Source organism: Clupea harengus, unplaced genomic scaffold (assembly GCF_900700415.2).
Source record: "Clupea harengus unplaced genomic scaffold, Ch_v2.0.2, whole genome shotgun sequence".
In the NCBI taxonomy this organism is placed as follows: domain Eukaryota; kingdom Metazoa; phylum Chordata; class Actinopteri; order Clupeiformes; family Clupeidae; genus Clupea; species Clupea harengus.
This window is the reverse complement of record NW_024879657.1, coordinates 1-22,484: the sequence shown is the minus strand read 5'-3', so window position 1 is coordinate 22,484 and position 22,484 is coordinate 1. Positions and strand designations below refer to the sequence as shown.

General features: G+C 40.0%; 1 protein-coding gene across 6 annotated transcripts in view; it reads right to left on the bottom strand.

Moving 5' to 3' along the window:
• Nucleotides 1–22,478, bottom strand: part of LOC122129486 (protein NLRC5-like) — a 94,271-nt gene extending 71,793 nt beyond the window's left edge. For all 6 annotated transcript variants that reach the window (XM_042704403.1, XM_042704404.1, XM_042704408.1 and 3 more), the window contains exons 1-7: nt 20,856–22,478; nt 13,302–13,377; nt 12,925–13,117; nt 11,514–12,631; nt 10,546–11,477; nt 9,913–10,086; nt 9,124–9,297 (exon numbers count right to left, since the gene is read on the bottom strand). In XM_042704403.1, the coding sequence (XP_042560337.1) occupies nt 9,124–9,297; nt 9,913–10,086; nt 10,546–11,477; nt 11,514–12,631; nt 12,925–13,117; nt 13,302–13,377; nt 20,856–20,926 (2,738 nt within the window). In that variant the 5' untranslated portion in view covers nt 20,927–22,478. The remainder of the gene's footprint in view (nt 1–9,123; nt 9,298–9,912; nt 10,087–10,545; nt 11,478–11,513; nt 12,632–12,924; nt 13,118–13,301; nt 13,378–20,855) is intronic.
• Nucleotides 22,479–22,484: the final 6 nt, after the last annotated feature.

Sequence of the window (22,484 nt, the reverse complement as noted above, 5' to 3'; positions counted from 1 at the left end):
CACGCTGCCCCACCGTTACCATGGAAACACCAATGAGCGTGAACCACACAGGCCAAATTTAACATTGAGCGGTGGGGCACTTTCAGATGTGCCCCACGAAATATGCCTGGCAACTAGACTGGAAAAATGCGAAAACCGCGATACCTGTACCCCGTGACGAAGAAAAAAAAAAAACATAGTCAGATCAATGCCAGTAACGGCACTGCTAGTTAGCTATCGCTAGATTTCGACTATTTTGGAAGTGTTTTTTAATTCATACAATGAATAACGTAGATTATTTGTTGAGGGTGCAATTTAGTACATTGCCGCTGGAAGAGAAATTAGAAATCAAACGTTTGGGACCACACAGACCAGACGACCTGCTGCAGCCTGATTAGAAAGCGACTCGAACTTTCAAGACGGAATGGTATGACAGAAAGACATGGCTAACAGCTAGCACATCAAAACGAGCACTGTTCTGTTTCCCATGCCTTCTTTTTGGAATTGGTACTAATGCAGACTCAGTTCGGACAACGGATGGATTCAAAGACCTGAAGCATCTGGCAGAAAGAACAGTGAAACACGAAAGCTGTAAACCCCATAATCATCTATTGGGGCAGGTAAACATCATGGCACAGCTAGATGCATATCAGCGGAACATTTTAGAGCACATCAAACAGACGGAGGAGAATCGTTATGTACTGGGGAGGCTGATATCGTGCATAAAGCTCTGTGGGAAGTGCGAACTTTGAGGCGATGTGCGAGGGCGACACCAGGCTGCAAAGACACTACGATTCTGTGAGTTTTTTTTGGAGCTGATGGATGTATCAATGCATTCTGCAAGAACAAAGTTTTGTTCATTTAGCAGCATGTTTTGTTGCTGTTATTTGTTTCAGTTGTGCCTTTTGCTTCATATTGTGTACCACACGTGTGCCACAAGCTTAATAAATTATGCAAGTTATTTGAGCTATGTGTCTGTCTAATCTTTTTACTTTGTTGCAATCATTTTACTTTAATGCTGTATTATAGGCAACATCTTTGTGTCGCGCTGAAGCATGTGAAATGTATTTGAAATAGGATTTCTGCTCCCTGCTGGCACTCAAAATGCAGCCCATAGCATATCTTACTGGTCTATATAGGCCTACTGCTTATAATAATCAGCTACCTCTATTTTTGTGACGGTGACATGACGTCATACAAAATTGCCCGACCAGAAATTTCAGGCTAAAATCGCCACTGAGTGTGTGTAATATTAACTCATTTTAATATGAATCTGCACAGGCACCCAGAGGTTTTCAGTTTCAGATCAGTGGTAACTCCAAAAACACAGAAGATAAGGTGCAGGGCAAAAGGCCATAAACTAAAGAGGTAACAAACTAGCTTTCAGGCGGACCTGATCCATAGCTATCCGAGGAAGGCTTCAAGAAGGACCGCAACGAGACACAGAAGGGGCGTGAGAACCGCAGCAAAACACCAATCGGAAACTAGCTAGGGCTAGAGGCACCTGAGTGCTTGAGAGGGCTGCGTGTTTATGTTCATTTTTTATGTTTATTAAGGATCCCCATTAGTCTACACCGTAGTGGAGACTATTCTTCCTGGGGTCCAGGCAAAAAAACATTACAATACAATACAAATACATAAAATGCAGTACAGCATGATCAATTATCAAAAAAACACAGACTTAGAAAACAACATTTACATTAAAAGTAAAATAATAACAAAATACCTAAATACCTTAAATACCTAAAATAATAACCTAATCTACTATAATTTCCTTTCTGATTATTGCTGCCTTAAGTTTCCTTTTGAAATCACATTTATTTCTTGTTAGAGTCACATATGAGGGGAGCACATTCCAGTATGCAATGGCTCTGTACATTACTGTTTTCTTAAGTGCATTGGTTCTGGGTAGAGGAAAAGTAAAGTGACCACTTAGTGCCTGTCTAGTATTATAACCATGTTTCTCATTTGCCGGTGATAGCTGTAAAGATAAACTGACAGGTTTCTGTGGGGAATACACATTATTTAAAAACAGAATAAGGCTACATGCCAGTCTTTCATCCACCCTCATCCATGACAGCCTGGCATGCATAGCATCCACACTACTCCTAACAGAGCAGTGAAGTGCTAGTCTTGCCGCTCTGTTCTGAGCAAGCTGAAGTTTACTGAGTTCTTGCTTTGATGCACTAGACCAGATAACAGGACAGTAGTCCAGATTTGACAGAACTAGAGATTGTATGACTAGTTTCATTGTTGTACTAGTTAGCAGATGAGCACTCCTTCTAATGGCATAGATACCATTAATCATTCTCACCACTGTATTATTAATCTGAGTGGACCATGACAGTGTTTCGTCAATAGTGACACCCAACAGTTTGACTTCTTTTACCTGTTCCATAGTAGCACCCTTTAAAGAGAGGCTTAATTTCTTATCTGTCCTGAGAGCATATTTAGAACCTATTACCATGCATTTAGTTTTTAAGACATTCAACTTCAGCTTATTTTCCATGATCCATTCAGAAACCAGCTTTAACTCTAGTTGAAGAACCTCATTAATATGTTCAATGCTCTCTGATGATACATACATAGTCGTGTCATCCGCATAAATCCCCATTCCTGCATTTTTTAATACATATGGCATGTCATTTACAAAAATAGAATAGAGAAGGGGGCCAAGGCAGCTTCCCTGTGGAACTCCACACTGAAGTGTCTCAATATTTGAAAGGGAGCCATTGAACATAACACATTGTTGCCTGTTCACTAAATAGCCCTTCAATAAATCAATAGCGGAATCTTTGAATCCATACGCCGATAGTTTCATGAGTAGTAGCTCATGATCTATGATGTCAAAGGCTGCACTGAAATCCAAGAGCACCACCCCAACAACTGACTTCATGTCAATCTGTTTGAACCACTCGTCAGTAAGACATGTCAGTGCAGTGCTTGTAGAGTAACCTGCTTTGTATGTATGCTGTATATCTGAGTTAATGTTGTTCTCTGCAAGATATTGCTGGATCTGCTTAAATATAATTCCCTCCAAAAGTTTACTCAAGACAGGTAAAATGCTGATAGGCCTACCGTTTGGACCTGTAAATGGCTCCCTACTGTTTTTTGACAGAGGAGTAACCTTTGCAATTTTCCACAAATCAGGATAAGCACATTCCTTAAAACATATATTGAAAATATGGCCTACAGGCTTAGCAATTGATTTAGCTGATAACTGAAGCAGCCTGCCGTCAATATTATCAAACCCACAAGGTTTATCACACTTAATTGTGTGAAGTATCTTAACCATAAAATCAGCACTGATTGGCTTGAAATCAAACACACAATCCTTACCACACATATTATGATTTTTTTATTATAGCTTTGGACAGCCCACCACTCACAGGCAGCATTTGATTTCTTAGTGTGTTCACTTTACTGAGGAAGTAAATAGTTTGCTATATTAGATGGTTTAGTAATGAATTCTCCATTCAGTTCAATAAATGAAGGTGTTTTGGCCATTTCACTTCTGCCCATAGCATCATTAAGTACTCTCCAAAGTGTTTTACTGTCTCCATGGCACTCCTCAAATTTAGAATGATAGTAATATTTTTTCTTTTGTCTATTTAATTTAGTTATTATATTTCTTAGTGAGCGGTAAGCTTGCCAATCTGCTACATTACCTGGCAGATCTTTTCAGTAGGTCCCTTTCTCTCATCAAGTTTCTCAATTCCTCATCCAGCCAAGGTGCTTTAAGTGATCTAACAGTGAGCTTCTTAATTGGAGCAGGTTTATCACACACCGCAGAAAATAAATTCATAAAGTAGTCCAGTGCAGCATTTACATGCATCTTCTCAAGCACAGTATCCCACTCAATATTTTCTACATGAGCAATAAAATAATTTTCTAAAAAGGTTTTATATGTTCTTCTATGAATTACTTTAGGCCCTGCTTTAGGAACCTTTGTTTTCACAGTTAAAGCGACAATATTGTGGTCACTGAAGCCCAGAGGTATCGACACAGCTTTAGAACAATTTTCAGAACAATTTGTAAAAAAGTGATCAATGCACGTTGACGTGACCATTCCGTCCCTATTGACATTAATTCTTGTGGGTACACCTATGACTTGAGATAAGTTGCATAATGTGGCTGCATTGCTCAACTTCATTTCCAATGTACAATTACTGGACAACCAGTCTATATTCATATCACCAAGAATGTAAATATCATTGTCATTATCAGTTACATTCTCCAGCAGCATGCATATGTTATTCAGATAATCAGCATTAGAACATGGTGGCCTATAACAACAGCATGTCAATATGGGTTTCAGATGTGGGATATGAACTTGGAGCCATAAGGCGTCAGAAATCCACCACGTGGTTTTCCCTGCTGAACGCTCAACTTCCGTCTATATAAACCTTGTGCGATGTGTTTATCATTGCTTCACTTTCAGCCTTGTGCTGGGAGTGAGCCCGATTGCAATTGTTGTTTGTCTAATAAATATACTTATATGCAGCTCCGGAGTCCTGAGCTAACTAGGGTGAATTTTCACCTATCATTTTCCAACGTGACAAGACTGTCACAAATGGTGCGCATACCATTTTCAACGGTGTTGTGGTCACCAGAGACTTTGGATACATTAGCTTTAATCTCATCTACTTCTCGCTGGGTGTAATGAATACTGTCCTTGATCTCCTGTACATTCCTGTTCATAGAGTCAAGACGCTCGTTGATGGAGTCCAGAATCACCCGGACAAACTTATTAAAGGTGTCAATTTGTCTGTCCAGTATCTCCACGTAATGAGTGATGTTACAAATGAACCCGAGGCTTCGGAGCGTGTGTCGCGAAAGTGAAGCACTTCCAGATGGAGCGCGTATCGAGGCTTGTATCGTTTTGCTGGAATGACGTCACTGGTGACGTCCGAAGCCTCAATTGAATGAAGTGCTTCACGAAGTGATTCGTTCGTTCACTTTTTGGCGGGACGCTTCGACTTTATAAGATGTCCCAATTCCCATCTCGTATTCGTGGTTGTCAGTGAGACAGAGATACTTAGAGACTTAGCGATAGTTAGAGACATAGCGATAATTAGAGACTTAGCGAATAGTTAGAGACATACTGTAGAGATAGTTAGACACATAGAGATAGTTAGAGACAGCGATAGTTAGAGACAGCGATAGTTAGAGACAGCGATAGTTAGAGACATAGCGATAGTTAGAGACATAGCGATAGTTAGAGACATAGCGATAGTTAGCGGTAATTGGAGATTTAGATTGTTTGTAGTAGTATAGATTATTTGAGATAGAGTTATGGAGCCAGTTAGGAAGAGAAAGTCGTCACCCGTGTGGGAACACTTTGATTTGATTTCTCCTAATAAGGTCTGTTTTGTAGCTTGTATGACTTCCCTGACATTAGCCTATTATTGGGTTATTTAATGTTGTCACGGACCTTTAGTATCTTTTTTCAGGCATGAAAACGGGTCAGGGGTGAAAAAGGTGAGAAGGATATTACCCCTCTAGGGGGGTCCGGGGGCATGCTCCCCCGTAAGAAAAATTGTAATATTCCATATTTTAAAGCATCAATCTGATGCATTTAGAGATGCTTTTTTTGCCAACCTGGGGAGAGCTGGAGAAACTTAACTTCAGCCATGAGTCCAAAATTATTATGGCCTCCTTACTAAGTATTATGCACTGATGTCACTGGGTCTAACATACAGTATAAGAGGCACAATGTGGTAAGGGCACCATAGCCCCCACAATAGATGGTGGACATGCTGTAACTTAACTGGTCTACTCTTCCATCATGATTGACAGCCAATACAATGTTATGTAATTCAGATTTTAATTAGGGCTGTCAATAGATACAAAAAAAAAATACTAATTAATCTCACATTTTGAAATGCATTAATCTAAATGAATCGTGATTAAAAGTTTGTTTGACTTCTAAATACTAAATCTTATAAATTAACGAGTAATCACTTTCAGACAGCGTGTATTTTAGACACTGTTGTTTAATTGTATTTTTTTTTTTTACACAAAACTACACTCAGAACTGTGTTTTCAAAGAGGCTCAGGCCTATAACTCATACCTATAAAGTGCCAGCCAGGTACAGACTGTGTGCCGCGCAGGGTAGATGTTAAAATGGAAGTAGCCTAGCAGCTGCCAACATAATACGGGCACTATCAGTGCCTAAAGTGGTCAGTTTGCCACTTATCTCCCATCTGTTTGAGACGTCGATTAATTCCTCTGCACACTTCCAATGCAAAAGATCTCAATTTCCATACATTGTCAATAAAATGACCTGTGACACCCAGGTAATTGTCATTTCTGACTGACATCCAGTTGTCACCAGTAAGGGCGACTCTGGCAGCTTGTTCGAGGAGCTGAATTTTTCGTGCTCTCTCGCCGTCATACAAGGAATGTATGCGACGGTAAATCGTAAGAATTGTCCCCTGAAGGAATTCGAATCACCTCAGACAACCCACCGTCCTCAACTATGTTGATGGGCCGACAGTCACCGGCAATCTAAACTGCGTAAGCGTTGGTAACCTTTTCACGGACTGGTCTAGTTATTTTAGTGAAGTTGTGGAGTGTGGGTTAGCGACCATCTAACCTGGGACTGCTTTCTGTCGGGTGATAACTTAAAGACGAGCTGCTTCTGTGATAGCTAAATTCAGCTTGACAAATGCTACATACAACTTTAGTTTTGTCGGTTGTTCCGTCATTTTTACTCTTAAACAAAAACTTTCCGCCCAACAATCCCTCTGCTCTCTCCATCTTCAACTACCGTCTCGGTCTCTCCTATTCCTGACTGCAGGTACGCGGCGGTTTCGTGTCATGTGTCAATGCACATCGGAAATATTAAAATATTTTATCGCATTAATCTCGGCCACAATAATCTCATAGATTAACGCGTTAACTTTGACAGCCCTAATTTTAATACATTTTATTGGCAAAGATAACAATTTACATTACAGTTCGTAATACTCTCAGAACCAGATAATTTTTTCTTCTTTGCCTGAACCACCAGTGTCTTCATGGCCCGCTTTCGCTGTTTTGCCACGTCTCAGCCTCGCCCCTTTGTCTTCTTCAGCAGGCGTGCTTTCAGCTTCTGATGTGATGCAACAAGGCAACTTCGCGTTAATATTTCCATGCACTCGCGCTCCCTTCTGGCACGCGCACCTGTTCGCAATTCACTGAATCTCGCGCTCCCTTCTGCCACGCGCACCTGTTCGCAGTTCACTGAATATGAATACCTACACCCCCCCCCCCAAAAAAAACATTTCTCATCGAATCTACACGATTCACGTAGGTCGCCTATTTTGGTTTCAAAACGGCGAATTTCGTCGAAAGGTGAGGGATTTTCATGCCTGTTTTTTATTCGTAGGTGAAATGTATGGTCTGTGACAAGACACTCAGTTATAATAACAACACCTCCTCCATGTTGAGGCATTACCGTGCCTTGCATGAGTTCAAGGAGCCTGACGCTGGACCTAGCCAAGGTAGGGCATGTGTTTTGTCACTTTGTGTGCGCTTTCATTTAGGGTTGTAATATTGTATACATAGGCTATTTTTTGTTTTGCTTAGGTTCCAGAAAACAGGAACTCGATGAGGCCATGGTTGAGTTGATTGTGAAAGACAGCCAGCCATTCACCCTCGTCAAGGATGAGGGGTTCAGAGGGTTTGTTAACAAGCTGGACCCCACATATGTTCTGCCCACAAGACAGGTATGTACGTGCACAGGATATTTGTCCATTTACATGTGCACAATATATTATTTCACAGCTTTCATTCAATATGTAATCTTATTTCTTCAGGCCTTAAAAGCCATGGTGGAGCAGAAATTCCTAAAGGCCAAGGAGGAAGCCAAGGCCAGAGTGGAGGAAGCTGCTTCAGTGAGCCTCACGGCAGATATGTGGACATCCATCCACATGGATGCATATCTAGCGGTCACCTGTCATTTCATCAATGACAGTCACACACTGAGCACAGTCCTTTTAGCTGTGCATAAATTCCCCCAAGCCCATACTGCGGCAAACTTGGCAGCAGCCAAGGCCTCCATTATGGAGGAATGGGGAATCACCTCAAAAGTTACATGTGTGGTGACCGATGCAGCAGCAAACATGATTGCCTGTACCAGGGAAATTTTAAAATGAAAACAATCTCCCTCCAGACAGCATTATAGCTCTGTATCAATACGGAAAAACTCTTCCAAAAAAGGGTCAGGTGATAGGAGCATGACGAATCAGGGAAGGATACATTAGTAGTATAGTTTTCAAAAGTCTCTTTTTTTTAGGGTCTTGAAAACTCAGGAGTAGTATGGATGACAGGCCTTAACATAGCAAAAATGACAGGCTGGAGTCAGGGATTGAACCCAGTGTTCAGCCCACTGAGCAATGTACGACCCAAGTACAGAGGCAGTGTCAAAAACTACCGATTTATTTTGAAAATCAAAATTCCAAGGAAAGCTAATGCAAGAAACAGTCAAGGGCAGAAAACAAATAAAGGCAGGAAGTCAACACAAAAGGTGAGAGGTTGGGTCTGAAGCACATGGACAACAAAAATAAACACAGAGCACATGGTCAGCCAAAAACAGTGCACTGAAGGAGTCCTTGGCAGCCCCTAAAGGCCAAACTAGTGACAAAAAGTGATACATTTTAAAACTAAACTGTATTTGTGTGGATGTAGCTTTAGAACCAAAGCGAACAAACCAATGTGGCTTGTAGTACAGATATGCCTTTTCATTAGTTTCCTATGTGTGCTCCCTGGGAGGCAAAGCCATAATCTTGGAGTTAGCACCTTGTTCTACCAGCACATGCTTACTCATGGCAATGCACTCTGTATCCAGAGAACGGTACCACATTATGTTGCCAACCTCCTCTGCCCCTATCCCTCTAACACATGATGCTTAATGCTTGCATATCATAAAAATCACTCCAGCAAGGCCTTATATTCTTATCAAAGCAAATTAGGCATCAAGATGGATGAAAGGGGATTAAAGTGCGTAGGCATAAATGAAATCTGTGTTAATTTGTGAAAAGTGAGGTCTTTGTTGCAGTATGCGAGTATGTTGCAAATGGGTTATACTGTATCTTCAATTTCTCCATGACAAGTCCATAGCACAATATTATCATTAGGTGTGTTTGGCAAAATGTTACCTGATTTTCTTTAGTTTACAGGCTGGTTCCTTCTGTAAGTCCAAGAGCAGCTTCACTCCAGAGTCTCCAGGGTCGTTCCCTCTCATGTCCAGCTCCATCAGGTGTGAGGGGTTTGATTTGAGAGCTGAAGCCAGATTGGCATATCCTTCACCTGTTATTCCACAGTCAGAAAGTCTAGGGAAAGAATATAAATTTGCCAGTTTGGATGTAAGAACAGCATAACATGAAAATGTGTTATTCAAACAATGAAATACTATATAAATGATTCTATCGTAAAATGGAAAGCACAACTTTACCTGTATAACTGCGTGTGTAGTTATCTGTGTTAAGGTTTAACTAGACAGTTTACCTAGCAGTAGGGCTGGGCGATATGGACCAAAAATAAAATCCCGGAATGTTTTATGCTGAATACCAACATATCTGTAATTTATATCGGTATTTTCTACAAAGTGGGCTTTGCTGAAAGTGATTGAACTGCATCGATAGTTTTGATTTTATATTATTTTCTTTTTTCAATAACGGACCCATTTTAAGCATTTACATTACATGCATAATATGATTAACAACCTGTTCTTTGGAAAATATACATATATTTATATTATAGTTTATATAGTGTTTATAGTGTTCAATGTGGCGACTGAACAGAGGTTCAGAGAAACGCAGGCTATGTCCCTCTCTCACTGCTTTGTCAGTCTAAGAATGTTTTGTCACTGCTATTCTTATGTGACTTATCAAGCTAAGTAAGGTAAAGTGACAAAGGGTGGAAGGTGAACTTGTGGCTAATTTTACCTCAGGATCTCCAGTTTACATTGTGGATTGTGCAGTTGGGTAGCAAGAAACTGCACTCCTAAATCTTGTATCTTATTGTTGTCCAGGTCTAGCTCTCTCAGACTGGAGGAATTGGAGCTGAGGACTGTGGCAAGAGCTGAACAGCATGCCGGTGTTAGATTGCAGTTGTCCAGCCTTAAATTTAAATAAAGTTAGACACATGGTTATTATTTTTCCACGTACAATCCACAAATATAACATCAAGTGTGTACTGACATCACACCACGATGATCTTGTCTATAATGACAATGAATTAAATCTGGACTTCATAGCTGCCTAATGTACCTCTGAAAACACATGGTAGCAATCCATAGTGATAGGTGTGGTACTCCTCTGCAACATTAGTTTTATTATTGTCAGAGAGGCAAATAACCATCTACTGCATGAGATATAAGTTTAGCCAATAAGGATGTTTGAAATAAATGTTTAACATGACATTTATATTATACCTTTATATACATATTTCGCTTTGTATTTGATTTTGTGTTCCATGTTTAATATATTTTCATTTAACATATATTTCAGTGTAAAGTCTGCTTGACCATTAAGACAACACATTATTACTCAGCAGTGTGGGCAACTGATTGTACTTACAATGCTTTTGTGGCTGTTTTGACCACTGGCAGGAGTCTCCTAAGACATTCATCTGACCTGATGAACTTTTTAAGGTCAAACTCTTCCATCTGCTCTTCTGATGTCAGCAACACAAAGACCAGAGCTGACCACTGGGCGGAGGAGAGCTGGGTGCTAGTGAGACTTCCAGACTTCAGGTGGTTTTGGATCTCCTCCACTAGAGATTTGTCATTTAGCTCATTTAGACAGTGGAACAGATTGATGGATCTCTCTGCAGAAGGATTCTCTTTGAACTTCTCCTTGATGTATCTGACTATTTCCTCTTTGCTCTGTGAGCTGTCTCCTGTCTGTGTCAGTAAACCTTGTAAGAGCTTCTGATTGGACTCCAGTGAGAAACCGAGAATAAAGCGGAGAAAAAGGTCTAATTGTCCACTGTCACTTCCCAAAGCCTTGTCCACTGCATTCTTGAGCAATCCAATCACTGTGTTACTTTCTTTCTTCGGTGATGTGTTCTGGTCGACAAAAACATTTCTTTGGTGTTTGTTGATACACATGTGTGCATATAACGCTGCAAAAAACTCCTGAATGGTCAGATGTACAAAGCAGAATGCAGTGTCAAGAAACACTCCTAAGTCCTCTTTAAAGATCTGTGTGCACATTCCTGAGTACACAGATGCATCCTCCACAGTAATGCCACACGCTTTCAGGTCGCTTTCACAGAAGATCAGATTGTTTTCCAACAAGTTTTGAAAAGCAAGCTGTCCCAGAGCCATAATGCTCTTTTCATCCCACTTTGTGCCCAAATCATATGTCTCACCATACTTCTCAGTCTTTCGTCTGGTCTGAAAGATCAGAAAGTGTGAGTACATTTGTGTCAGTGTCTTCAAGGTTTGCTGTTTGTCAGTACTGATTGTTTTCTCTGTTTCCTCTGTAGCCCCTTTAGCCTCCTCGACCTCTGTAGCCTCCTCGACCTCTGTAGCCTCCTCGACCTCTGTAGCCTCTTTGACCTCTGTAGGCTCTGTGGCTTCTGTTTCCTCTTTAGACTCTGTAACTTCTTTAGCTTCTGTTTCCTCTTTAGCTTCTGTAGCCTTGTTGACCTCTGTAGCCTCTGCAGCTTCTGTTTTCTCTTTAGCCTCTGTAGCTTCTGTAACTTCTTTAGCTTCTGTTTCCTCTTTAGCTTCTGTAGCCTTGTTGACCGCTGTTTCCTCTTTTTTCTCCAATATTCTTTCAAGAACAGTGGCTGCGATCCAACAGAAGACTGGGATGTGGCACATGATGTAGAGGCTCCTTGATTCTTTGTGTCTGATGTGTTCTATGACTCTGTCAGCCAGATCCACGTCTGTGATTCTCTTTCTGAAGTACTCCTCTTTCTGTTCGTCATTAAACCCGCGTATCTCGGCCACCTGGTCAATACAGTCAGGAGGAATGCGACTGGCTGCTGCTGGCCTGGTAGTTATCCAAATGAGAGCAGAGGGAAGCAGATTTCCCTTGATGAGGTTTGTTAGAAGTACATCCACTGAGGTTGGTGCGGTTATGTCAGACCAGATCTCATTTTTGTGGAACGCAAGAGGATGTTGATATTCATCCAGGCCATCAAACACAAACAGGACTTTGTAGTTTTTATTTTTGGTAAACATCAATCCCTTTGTCTCTGGGAAAAATTTATGGAGAATGTCCACAAAACTGACTTTCTTGGTCATCAAGTTCAGCTCCCGGAAAGGAAGTGGAAAAATCAACCCAATGTCTTGATTTGCATTTTCTTTCACCCAGTCCAGAATGAACTTCTGCACAGAAATGGATTTTCCCACGCCAGCGACTCCCTTTGTAAGCACGGTTCTAATGGGCTTGTCTTGTCCAGGTAACGCTTGAAAGATATTGTTGCACTTAATCGGTTTCTCTTGTGTTTCTGAACTTCCAGCTGCTTTCTCAATTTGTCTCACTTCATGTTCTTTATTGACTGCACCAATTCCACCCTCTGTGATATAGAGCTCTGTGTAAATCTTTTCAAGGAGTTTACGGTCTCCTTGCACTGCTATTCCTTCAGATACACATTCATAGCTCTTCTTCAGATTTAATTTAAGCTCCCGCTGACACATCTCAATTGGACCTAATGAATATGTTTAAAACCAATATGTTAAATGGAGCATTACGGCACCATCTGAAACACTGTGTCTGGAGTAGACATACATTATGTTCTACTGTGCTGTGAGACAGAGATAAGGTATGATGCAGTGAGCTAGTATTTGATCTGTGAATCTGATCTGTGCAATCTGTGAAATAGTCTGAGATAAATTATGACCATTGTTTATAAAACTATAACTTATTATTCTGTTATTGAGTTATCTGAGTTGAAGAAATCCCATTTCTGGTCTCTGAGTACATATTAAATGGGTTTCTTACATTTCTCCAGAGTATTTGCAAGGTCATTGTGGTCCATCTTCTTTAGGAAGTGCAATGCGATGTCAAGAGCCCCCTCTCTGGCTCTGTAGTTATCATCTTGACTGTCATAGCATTTGGTAGTTTCTTTTCCCAGAAGTTCCTTAAACTTTTCCAACTCATGCTTCATGAATGCCATTACTTTTTCCTCAAGATCCTTTGACAAAACACAGGGAGATAAAAAAAAGCAAAGGAATGATCAGGAACAATTTAATTCACATCATTGAGGATGATAACTTTAGCCTTAATACTGCAAACAGTTGAAAGCGAGTGAAACCCTAAAAGGAATGTTCACATTTAACCCAAGTATATGGTCTAAAATCATCATTACACCGACTTACAGAGAAGATATCGAATAAATTCTTCAACTTGAGAGCCAGATCTGTCATGCCTTGAGTTTCCTTCTTCAGCGGTTTTCTGGAAAGTAGAAAAACATTTTTTTAAATATATTGCGTGGTGCCATGCAAAATTACTGAGGGATCAGACAGCTAAAATCAGATACAATTTTTCAACAATGAAGGTTTTAATTTAATGACGTTTCTGATTCTGGACAACTGATATATGTTTTACATCTCTCTGAAATGCATTGGCTAGAATGGGGTGGATTAACTGTCTTTGCATAGGTTATAATATGATTAGGGTTGATAGTAACAAGTTCATTCGCATTAAATCACAGTTGTTGCGATTTTATTAAAATGTTTCCAGTAAAGTTGCCCTGAGGACTCTTAGTTTTCAACCCACAGCTGTTCACAACTCTTCTCTTGATTAGGATATTTCATAAATGTGCTTACAATACGCATAATGAGTTTGGTTGGAAACCCAGCTAGAGTCTGTGTGTGTAGGGAAATGTCATATGAAGAGAGAACTTGGGTTTGGAATGAGCAGGTGCTTTAGTTGATGTCTCAGGTACCAGATGTTGGGCTTTCACCTGTTTTTGAAGCTTTCTGCATAGTTAGATCATTTAAATGTCAGCCGACTGGAGACAAATGTAGACTTCACTTCCAGTGTATATGGTTAGTTGGATAACAGGTGGGTGGTTTAGGGTTATGAAACCACAGTTATATCCTTGGAGACATTGTTCAAGCACTATCCAAGGTGCATTAAGAGTATATAATTATTAGATCAATAATACTAAAATGTTTCTCTACTTTTTCTGGGTTGTGACCTATTTCGAGTTTTCATCAAGTAAGTTCCTATAACAAGAATAAGCTCATGCCCAACTGACTACAGCTGTCCTGTCTACATTACACTGATGCCTTATGATATATACATTTAGACATTACATTTAGTTATTTAGCAGACACTTTTTTCCAAAGCCACGTACAAGGGAGAAAACGATCAAGCTACGAGCAGATTTTTTATTACTTGTATTTGAAATACGTATTTCAATTACTTTTGAGTATTTTGTAATTTGTATTTGATAGGGCCGATAAAAAAATCGAATGTAATTTGTAACAAAATACTTTAGAGTGGAGTAATTTTGTATTTAAAATACTCAAAGTACTTTCTCCACGAATCAAAAAACAGTTCACAAGTTCAGTCTTCAGATCTTGAAGTTCAACGGATTGTCTGTCAAGGTAAATATTTAACCTGAGTGTGACAGATGTCAACTAGCTTGATGTATAATTTATGTCTGGGTCTGGCTATATAGCCTATTGTATATGGTGATGGTTATAATATCAAGCTAGCGATCGATGCTAACATGCTAATTATGCTAGCATGCTGTCTAGGCTAGTGCATAGTCAGTGTTTAGCAAGTTAACTTATCAGTCGAGCTAGCTATAGGAAGAGGGAGATTGGGAGCTTGTATGTTCATGATAACCTTATCAAGAGACGTCTGACCATCTAATCTAATGGGTCTCAAGAACCAAAATGGAAGGATTATTATGTCATAAAGATGCCAGTGTGAACCTGTATGAGACAATTAACACTGTAATATAGAACTATGTGGCCTACCATGCCACTGGCCAATGTAAGAGAGAAATAAGTAGGCTACCATGCCACTGGCCAAGGTACAGTAAAAGAGAAGTAAGTAGGCTAATCACTTGTTAAGTTACCTCTTCACTTTTGTATTGATTTACTATTTACCTTTTATTTGTATTACTTTTTCTGTGCAGAACTTGATGTACAGTAATGTATTTAGCCTCTTTACCTGTGTACAACTGGTTTTAATTCTATATTTTGCTTTTATAGTATACAGTTGCAATAAAAAATATTCAACCCCCATTGCACATTAGGTTTATTGGCAAAATAAACCTACAATTCATCAGCTGTTTGCAATAAACAAATTACACAAGAACTGTATAAGTAGTTCAATGAAACTAATATTACAAGGGTTTTTATCCAAATTCAACACAAAATGCTACTTTTAATGACTACTGCAGTCTCAAAATGATTCAACCCCTTCATGACAAGCATCTTCAGTACTTAGTAGAGCACCCTTTTGCTGTTATGACCTGCTGCAAACGTGATGCATAGCCAGACACCAGCTTCTGACAGCGTTCCTCAGGAATCTTAGCCCATTCCTCATGGGCAATGGCCTCCAGTTCAGTAATATTCTTGGGTGTGCGTTTTGCAACCGCCTTTTTCAAATCCAAACAGAGATTTTCGATGAGGTTCAAGTCAGGCGACTGTGACGGCCACCTCATCGAAAATCTCTAGAATCTTCCATTTCTTCTTCTGAAACCAAGCCTTGGTGGACTTTGAGGTATGCTTGGGATCATTGGTAGGGATGAGAATTGATAAGATTTTAACGATTCCGATTCCATAACGATTCTTTCTTATCGATTCGATTCCTTATCGATTCTCTTATCGATTATTTTTGGGCAAGGAAAAAAAAGAGTACAAACGAGTTTATTTACATTAATTTTCTTTTATATAATATTCTCTGAATAGACGATGCACAGCATATACAGTATGTATGTATACATTTACATGTTTTAATAACCAAAAACAAACCTAAGAATAGGTCAACAAACTCTCAAAGTAGGGTCCAGAGACCCAGAGACCCATAGCCTAGGGATCCTTTTCCTTGATGGGGTGCCAGGGGGTCTCAACAAAGAAAAAAAGTATTTGTTTTGACTATAATTCCAACCATAAGTAACAGAATGTATGACTGATTTGGTAATGGGTTTCATACAATTTTTGTAATAAAACATCTTAACTCAAAAATCTCATCAGATGGGGGAGCCTGGAAAATAGTCTTATCAAATATCAAAATGGCGACAGTGGTACAGGGGGTAGAGAAGTCGTTTAGTAATCAGAAGGTTGCTAGTTCGATTCCCTGTCGAAGCGTCCTTGAGCAAGACACTGAACCCCTAATTGCTCCTGATGTGAAGTGTGCCATCAGTGTAAATGTAAAATGTGTATACATTGTAAGTCGCTATGGATAAAAGCGTCTGCTAAATGTAAAAGTAAATGTAAATAGGGATCCCTCCCTGGTCTAATTTGTGGCAGTTTAGGTGTCCTTGATATACCAGAGTTTGAGAACCGCTGTGCTAAATAATATTTGAACATGCCAATTACAGTGCTGTTTTGTGTATTCACCTTGAACTAAAAATAAAACTGACATAAACAAAAAGTGAAATCTGGTTTACACAATGAAACAAATGGCACTAACACAATAGACTGTTAGAGTTTACCTTCAATATTAACAGATGAAGCGCTAACGTTAGCCGCGCTGCTGTTGCTTGGTTGAGATTCATTAACGTTATCTCCACTCCATAGCGCTCAAAAATGCGACATTCCTGCAAATGTATTGCATGCAGTGTGGACAAATGTTTCGGAGTAATGGTAGACCCCCCCCCCCCCCCCTTTGACGAAAGAGACTTTTTGCAAGTGGCCCTGTGGTCGTCTTTTTGCGTGAAATATAACCACACTTTTGAACGCCTCTGCCAAGACGCCATGTTGGCTGCAGTCTAAAACAACTTCCCGAACGCGAAGACTTTCCGAACGCGAAGCAGCAAATGGGCCATGGGCCATCTTGTGGTTTTTTGAAGAATCTCATTTAAGAAAACTCTCCGTGTTAGAAGTGTTAATGAATTTGTGATAAATCGTTGGTGATTGCGTTCACATCAACTCTACAGACATTCTCGGATTAAAATAATTATGATAATAATAAATACGAGAATATATGTATCATTAACAATTACGTTTCACATGTATAGTCATGATTCTACGAGGCACCGGTATGTCATAAAATAAATAAAAGGACTACACCAGAATGCTCCGCTCGTCTAGCGTCATTTGGCACTGCCGTCTGTGCAAGTACGGCAATCCAGACTATTTTCATTTGTAGTTCCACGTTGGTGGAACGAACTGCCTAGCACTACCAGAGCAGGGGCGTCTCTCTTTACCTTTAAGAAGCTTTTGAAGACCCAACTCTTCAGAGAGCACCTCCTTTCCTAACTGGCACTTCGACTAGTGCTTAACTTGCACTTACAGCAGTTACATTCCTGCACTTCTTTTTTATTTTCTATTTCATTTTTCTATTTCTTATGTAAAGTAGTATTTATTGTTACACTAGGTCTCTATTGCTCGTAGCTTGACTGTTCTCTCCCTTGTACGTCGCTTTGGACAAAAGCGTCTGCTAAATGACTAAATGTAAATGTGAATGTACACAAACACTGCAAATGTAAGTGAATAAATAAATAAACACTAAACTCAATTGCGTTAAAATAGCCATAGTGGAATAGAATGGACACATCTACATCCTGCAACAAGTACCTCCACCTTTGCACCGGTTAAGTTAGATCTGCGTTTACTTGTGCTCGCTTTCCGCTTTGACATGACTCGCTTACGAGTTGCTTTCGTGTGGACTCGGTAGATTCCGACAGCACACGTCACTACAGTTGCGTGCCCTTATAAGGAGCTGGCGGGGCGTGTATGTATGCAAATTCATACGAGAACGCGCTTTCAACTTAAGAAAACTCTTCTGGTGGAGCACAGCTCAGAACACTTCTGCTGCGTAGGAACACATTTTTAAGCGTTCATGTATTTGGCGGAGGTCTTTTTCTTACGTTGTTTTTCCGAAGCCCGTAAGAAACATTTCAGAAGAAACTTCAGAAAATGTTCGAGAATGAGGCCCAATGTTGGAAGGTCTAATGACGCCCAAGCTTCAGCTTCATCACAGACGGCATGATTTCCTGATACTTGACTGAATCCATTGTGCCCTCCACACGCTGCAGGTTTCCAGTGCCAAAGGCAGCAAAGCAGCCCCAGAGCATCACTGAGCCACAGCCATGCTTCACTGTAGGCCGGGTGTTATTTTCAGCATATGCTTCATTCTTCTTCCTCCAGACATACCGCTAATCCATAGGCCCGAAAAGTTCACTGAACAGAATTCCAAAACTTTGGTGGCTTATTTATATGGTTTTCAGCATATTGGAGCCGACTTTTCTTGTGCTTTTGGGTCAGTAGTGGTGTGCGTCTTGGAGTCCGGGCATGGAATCCTTCAGTGTTTAGTATGCGCCTTACTGTGCAAACTGAAATCTCAGTGCCTGTTGCCACCAAGTCTTGCCGCAGGTGTTTTGCAGTCACTCGAGGGTTTTTGACCACTTGCCTCCTCAGGAATCTGGTGGCAGCCGCTGATAGCTTCCTCTTTCTGCCACGTCCAGGTAGTGTAGCCACTGTTCCTTCAACCTTGAACTTGCGAACTATGCTTCCAACTGTAACTCTAGGGACATTCAGTGCTTTTGCTAATTTTTTGTATCCTTTTCCTTGTTTGTGCAAGGCAATGATCTTATCTCTGAACTTTTTGGACAATTCTTTTGACTTAGCCATATTTCTAATATGCGATTATCTCAAGCACACCTGAACTAATTAAGCCCTTGATTAGTTGCACCAGGTGTGCTTGAGACAGGGGGTTGAATAATTTCAGTACTGAAGTACTGAAGATGCTTGTCATGAAGGGGTTGAATAATTTTGAGACTGCAGTAGTGATTAAAAGTAGCATTTTGTGTTGAATCTGGATGAAAACCATGGTGATATTTGTTTTATTAAACTATTTCAACTGTTCTTGTCTACTTTGTTTATTGCAAACAGCTGAAAATTTTTACAATTTGCCAATAAGCCTAATACGCAATGGGGGTCGAATAATTGTGATTGCAACTGTACATAAGCCTAATGTGTGGTGCTATTCATATGTGATGAATATGTTCTTGTTGATACAAAGCCAAATGTTATGGCCTGTTAAGTCCCATTAATACAAATATATACTGTATATATACATAACCAATGAAGTTGTTGTCTATTAATAACTTTGCTTAGTTACACTGACATTCTGTGACTGTTGTTCCTTTTTGTGGGGTTCACGAGAGCTTTGTGTACATTATATAGCCCAAACCTGAATGTTCTGCTATACCAAATTGTGAGAAAACAGAAAATCCCTAAAAAGTATTTCCTATATTTTAAATACAAAATACATCTATTGTATTTTGTTACATTTTCTGGCACCAGTATTTTGTATTTTATTTTAATACATTTATTTGAGGGGTATTTTGTATTTTGTATCAAAATACATTTTTAGTACATTTTTACATTTTTATGTATTTTTGCCCATCTCTGGCTACGAGCAATTGAGACCTTGTGTAACAATAAATACTATTTTACATAAGAAATAGAAAAAAGTGCAGAGATGTAACTACTGTAAGTGCAAGTAGAAGTGCAAGTAGAGGTGCTCTCTAAAGAGTTGGGTCTTCAAGAGCTTCTTAAAGGTAGAGAGAGACGCCCCTGCTCTGGTAGTGCTAGGCAGCTCGTTCCACCAATGTGGAACTACGAATGAGAATAGTCTATATTGCGTAGATCAGTGGTCTAAACTTAGTGAGTACTATGCTGTAAAATGCAAAACCATATTATTTAATTTTGTGGCGCACTATGGCCCAGATTTATGATAGGCTACTGGATAATTTTATTCACTGGCGTTGAGCATAGCTGCATAGCCTACATAGCCATTTGGTACCATATTGTTTTGAGTTAAATGATCGGTCAATTTACTAACTGAGTGGTTAATGTTATGCTGTCAAACTTGGCTTAGGTCTGTGCACATGTTAAGAAATTACAAACTGAATCTGCACAAATAATCAAAACAGCTTTACGCCATGCCCTTCTATGTTGTGTGTCAGAACCTGCAGTGTGTATCTGTCAAATTAGGACCCAAAGACTGACATCAGACAGATAATTCACTCACTGACGTGGTAAAAGTGCGTATAGGAACGTTCCCCTTCAAAGCTACGTATGTCTGTATGAGATGAAACAGTCACAATGCACAGTTAAAGCTAGTTTGTTCTGATGAGTCTTGAGTAAAGGAGCTCCAATTGCTCTGAAAATCCTGTTCTGAGTTAGTTCCATGCTCAGAAAATGCTAGACCGTTGACCCCGTTGCTTCTGGACGATTTCAGAGTGTCTCTTGGACGTGTTCACATGCAATTGCTTTAAAATAACACTCGATTTGCGCTCTGAGACATCGGTGCCAATGACATGAAATACTATGATATCATCGCTTTACCCAGCAGCTCCACTGCAGCCAGAGTAGTGAATATCCTTCACCGCCCCCCCCCCCCCAGAGTAAGATAAGCACACCATTCCAAAAACACGTCTTTTAGATGTTTCTGCTTTTTCTGAATCAGAACATGTTGGGCAACTGCTTTCTCTACTCAGGGTCGATCGCTCCAAACCATCTGAGTATGGAAATGACACATTCGTGCTTTTGGGCAATCTGCTGCCTTTTTTTAATATTACAAATAAATGATCTACTGTATAAAGAGATTAAGAAATTCATTGGATGGTTCATTATAAGAGTTTGTGTTGCTGTTGTATTGAACATGCAGTCAGAATATGACCAGCCCTATGAAGAACATACGTAATCTGGGGATGAGATAGTAGGAGTAGCTCAAAATACCTTTGCTCAGAGGGTTGCTCTCCCTCTCTGAAGTTGGGTGGGTTCAACTCATTTGATGCATCACTCTTCATGGACACACAGCTCTGTGTAGGTGACTCAGATCTCTTCTCTGTGACACTAAGGAACAGCAAACCATTTGAAAGCTATAGTGTGTTGTAGTGGGTTAAGACAAAGTGCCCTCATTTCATAGGGCAACAAGCTGTGAGTTACCGTCATTTCATGACTATCAACCATGGTTTATTCATTGAGTTTGTCACATTTCTGCAGCCCAGCGGTTAACATTCGGGTTTGGTCTATACATGGGAATGCATATTGTTTTACGTCTTGAAGTTGATTAACGTGCACAGTAATTCTGCCAGGTAGAATTGATCTTTCTCCCTCTTTCACATGTTAGCCACAAAACATTTAATTAACAGTGAAAATTATATCAATATTTTATAGAATTATTCCATTTGTAGAAAGAGAAATTGCGCTCCTTCTCACTTTAGGCCTGTCTTAAATGTCACTATACTGAGAGATGTTAGGATATTTTAGGAGAGGAAATGGGAGAACATTGCGTAGATCAGTGGTCTAAACTCAGTGAGTACTATGCTGTAAAATGCAAAACCATATTATTTAATTTGTGGCGCACTAAGGCCCAGATTTATGATAGGCTACTGGATAATTGTATTCACACAGTTGAGCATAGCTGCATAGCCTACGTAGCCATTTGGAACCATATTGTTTTGAGTTAAATGATCAGTCAATTTACTAACTGAGTGGTCAATGTTATGCTGTCAAACTTGGCTTAGGTCTGTGCACATGTTTAGAAATTACCAACTGAATCTGTACAAATAATCAAAACAGCTTTACGCCATGCCCTTCTATGTTGCCTGCCAGTTCCCTGCAGTGTGCATCTGTCAAATTAGGACCCAAAGACTCACATAAGACAAGTAACCCACAACAGATAATTCACCCACTGACATGGTAAAAGTGCGTATAGGAACGTTCCCCTTCAAAGCTACGTATGTCTGTATGAGATGAAACAGTCACAATGCAGAATTAAAGCTAGTTTGTTCTGTTGAGTCTTGGGTAAAGGAGCTTCAATTACCCTGAAAATCCTATTCTGAGTTAGTTACTTGCTCAGAAAATGGTACACCGTTCACCTGATGCTTCTGGCCGATTTCAGAGAGTCTCTCTAACACGTTCACCGATGCAGCTGCCTTAAAATCTCAGTTATGGGAGCGACAAGCTACTTTATTGTTGGCTCAAACTACACTCGGTTTGCGCTTTCACACATCAGTGCCAATGACATAAGATACAATGATGCCATCACTTCACCCAGCAGCTCCACTGGAGCCAGAGTAGTGAGTATCCTTCAAAACCCCCCAGAGTAAGATAAGCAAACCGTTCCCAAAATCCCATCTTGTAGAGGTTTATGCTTATACTGAATCAGAACAGGTCAGGCAACTGTTTTCTTTGCCCAGGCTCGATCGCTCTAAACCGTCTGAGTATGGAAATTACACGTTACAGTTTTTGGGCAATCTTCAGCCTTTTCTTAATATTACAAATAGGTTACAAATATGAGCAAGCCCTAAATGGTACACTGTATAAAGAGATGAAGAAATTAATTGGATGGTTCATTTTAAG